The sequence below is a fragment of the Elephas maximus genome, chromosome 16 (assembly GCF_024166365.1).
Source record: "Elephas maximus indicus isolate mEleMax1 chromosome 16, mEleMax1 primary haplotype, whole genome shotgun sequence".
NCBI classification, from domain to species: domain Eukaryota; kingdom Metazoa; phylum Chordata; class Mammalia; order Proboscidea; family Elephantidae; genus Elephas; species Elephas maximus.
Window position 1 is genome coordinate 83,713,191 of NC_064834.1, and position 2,033 is coordinate 83,715,223.

General features: G+C 40.6%; 1 protein-coding gene across 1 annotated transcript; it reads left to right on the forward strand.

Moving 5' to 3' along the window:
• The first annotated feature begins 503 nt into the window (after positions 1-503).
• Positions 504-1,430, forward strand: LOC126060020 (olfactory receptor 6F1-like). Its single transcript, XM_049856091.1, has one exon. The coding sequence runs from the start codon at positions 504-506 to the stop codon at positions 1,428-1,430; it is 927 nt and encodes a 308-aa protein (XP_049712048.1).
• The last annotated feature ends 603 nt before the right edge of the window (positions 1,431-2,033 follow it).

Below are 2,033 nucleotides of genomic sequence, written 5' to 3' on the forward strand. Positions count from 1 at the left end.
TATGTTTGGAAGGCAGATTTTTGAACAAAGACAAAATTATGTATTTTTATTCAAGGACCATGCACAAAAAGTCGACTTAGAAAATAGTGAGTCCAGATGAAAAGGGGTCAGTCCTTGTAGGTTTAGATGTAATTTATGGCTGAAACAAATGCATGGTGATGCCTAGAACAGGCTAATAGAGGCAGAGAGGCTGGATTTGAATCTTGTACCTTAAATTTGCAATCTTTGCAAAAAAAGATAAAATTATTTATAGATTAATTTCCTAAACTGATACTTGGTTATGATAACAAATCACTCACTGCTGCATTAAATTAACAGATACTAACCCTGTACTGCTCCAGGTACAGAAGAGGCATTCATAAATGTAAGAAAATATCTGAATATCTACATTCAGTTCATGCTCTTTCATGAATTCACTTATTTTCATTTTTCTAGGAGTGTGTAATTTGTTTCAAAGTCTTTCAGTCTTGAGTCTCTGTTTCCTCCTTTATTTCAGTACCACAATGGGCACAGACAATGGAACTGTCTCCCAGGAATTTCTTCTGTTGGGCTTTCCAGGCTCCCAAGCCCTTCAGCTCTCTCTCTTCGTGTTTTTTCTAGTGATGTACACCCTCACAGTCGGTGGTAATGTTGCTATCTTCACGTTGGTGAGTACCTCCCACCAGCTCCACACCCCCATGTACTTCTTTCTGAGTAACCTCTCTTTCCTGGAGATTTGGTATACCACAGCTGCAGTCCCCAAGACCCTGGCCATCCTCCTGGGGAAAAGCCAGACCATATCATTCACTGGCTGCCTTTTGCAGATGTGCCTTGTTTTCTCATTAGGCTGCACAGAATACTTCCTCCTGGCAGCCATGGCTTACGACCACTATCTCTCCATCTGCTATCCTCTACACTATGCTGCCATCATGAGCAGCTTGCTTTCAGCACAGCTGGCCCTAGGCTCCTGGGTCTGTGGATTCCTGGCCATTGCAGTGCCCACAGCCCTCATCAGTGGCCTCTCTTTCTGTGGCCCACATGCCATCAATCACTTCTTCTGTGACATCACCCCCTCGATTGCCCTGGTCTGTACCAGCACACAGATAGTGGAGCTCGTGGCCTTTGTGATTGCTTTTGTGGCCATTCTAAGTTCCTGCCTCATCACCCTGGTGTCCTATGTCTTCATCATTAGCACCATCCTCAGGATTCCCTCAGCCAGTGGCCAGAGCAAAGCCTTCTCCACATGCTCCTCTCATCTAACCGTGGTGCTCATCTGGTACAGATCTACCATGTTCCTTCATGTCCGAACCTCAATCAACGATGCCTTAGATCTGACCAAGGCCGTCACCGTCCTGAACACTGTGGTGACTCCAGTTCTGAACCCCTTCGTCTATACGCTCCACAACAAGGAAGTAAGAGAAACAGTGCTAAAGAAAAGGAAGAGGAAATAGTCTCTAACATAACAAATCTCCTATAAATTGTGTCCAAACATATAGAGGTCTCAAGTAAGAATATGAGAAGACAAAGTAAACCATCCATGATACCAAACCCATTGTCATAGAGTTGATTAAGGCTCATGGGGGACCCTATGTACAGGGAAGGAAAAAAAAAAGTGAAAAACAAAACAGAAACCTAGTAAATTTGTGCTGTTTTTGATGTAAGCAGACTTTGTTTTTTTAAGGAGAATTTTGAGTTCCATTTATAAAATTAGGAGCACATATGCAGTGAGAAGGATATTTTGCTAATTGGACTATAAATTCTTGTCTTTTTTGAAGTTTTTCTTTTTATCACAAATGTGAACAATTTAAGAATAATGTTATTTATGAATGACGAGGTGAGAGAAATAGGAAAAGTTTAAACAAAATAACTGAAATCAGAACATGTAATTATTTCAGGATAATATTTTTTGGATAAAATATAATAAAATAGATACATGTGAAATTAGGAACTGCAAGTATAAGGTGCCACATTTGTTTAACAAGTTTACTAAGCTATTCAAAATGTGGGTGATGAAAGTAAAAAGTAGGTAATCAGGACAGGGGAAGGTTTGGATA

Excerpts from the sequence above, each read along its gene's own strand:
- LOC126060020 (XM_049856091.1), top strand. The coding sequence starts at position 504 with ATGGGCACAGACAATGGAACTGTCTCCCAGGAATTTCTTCTGTTGGGC.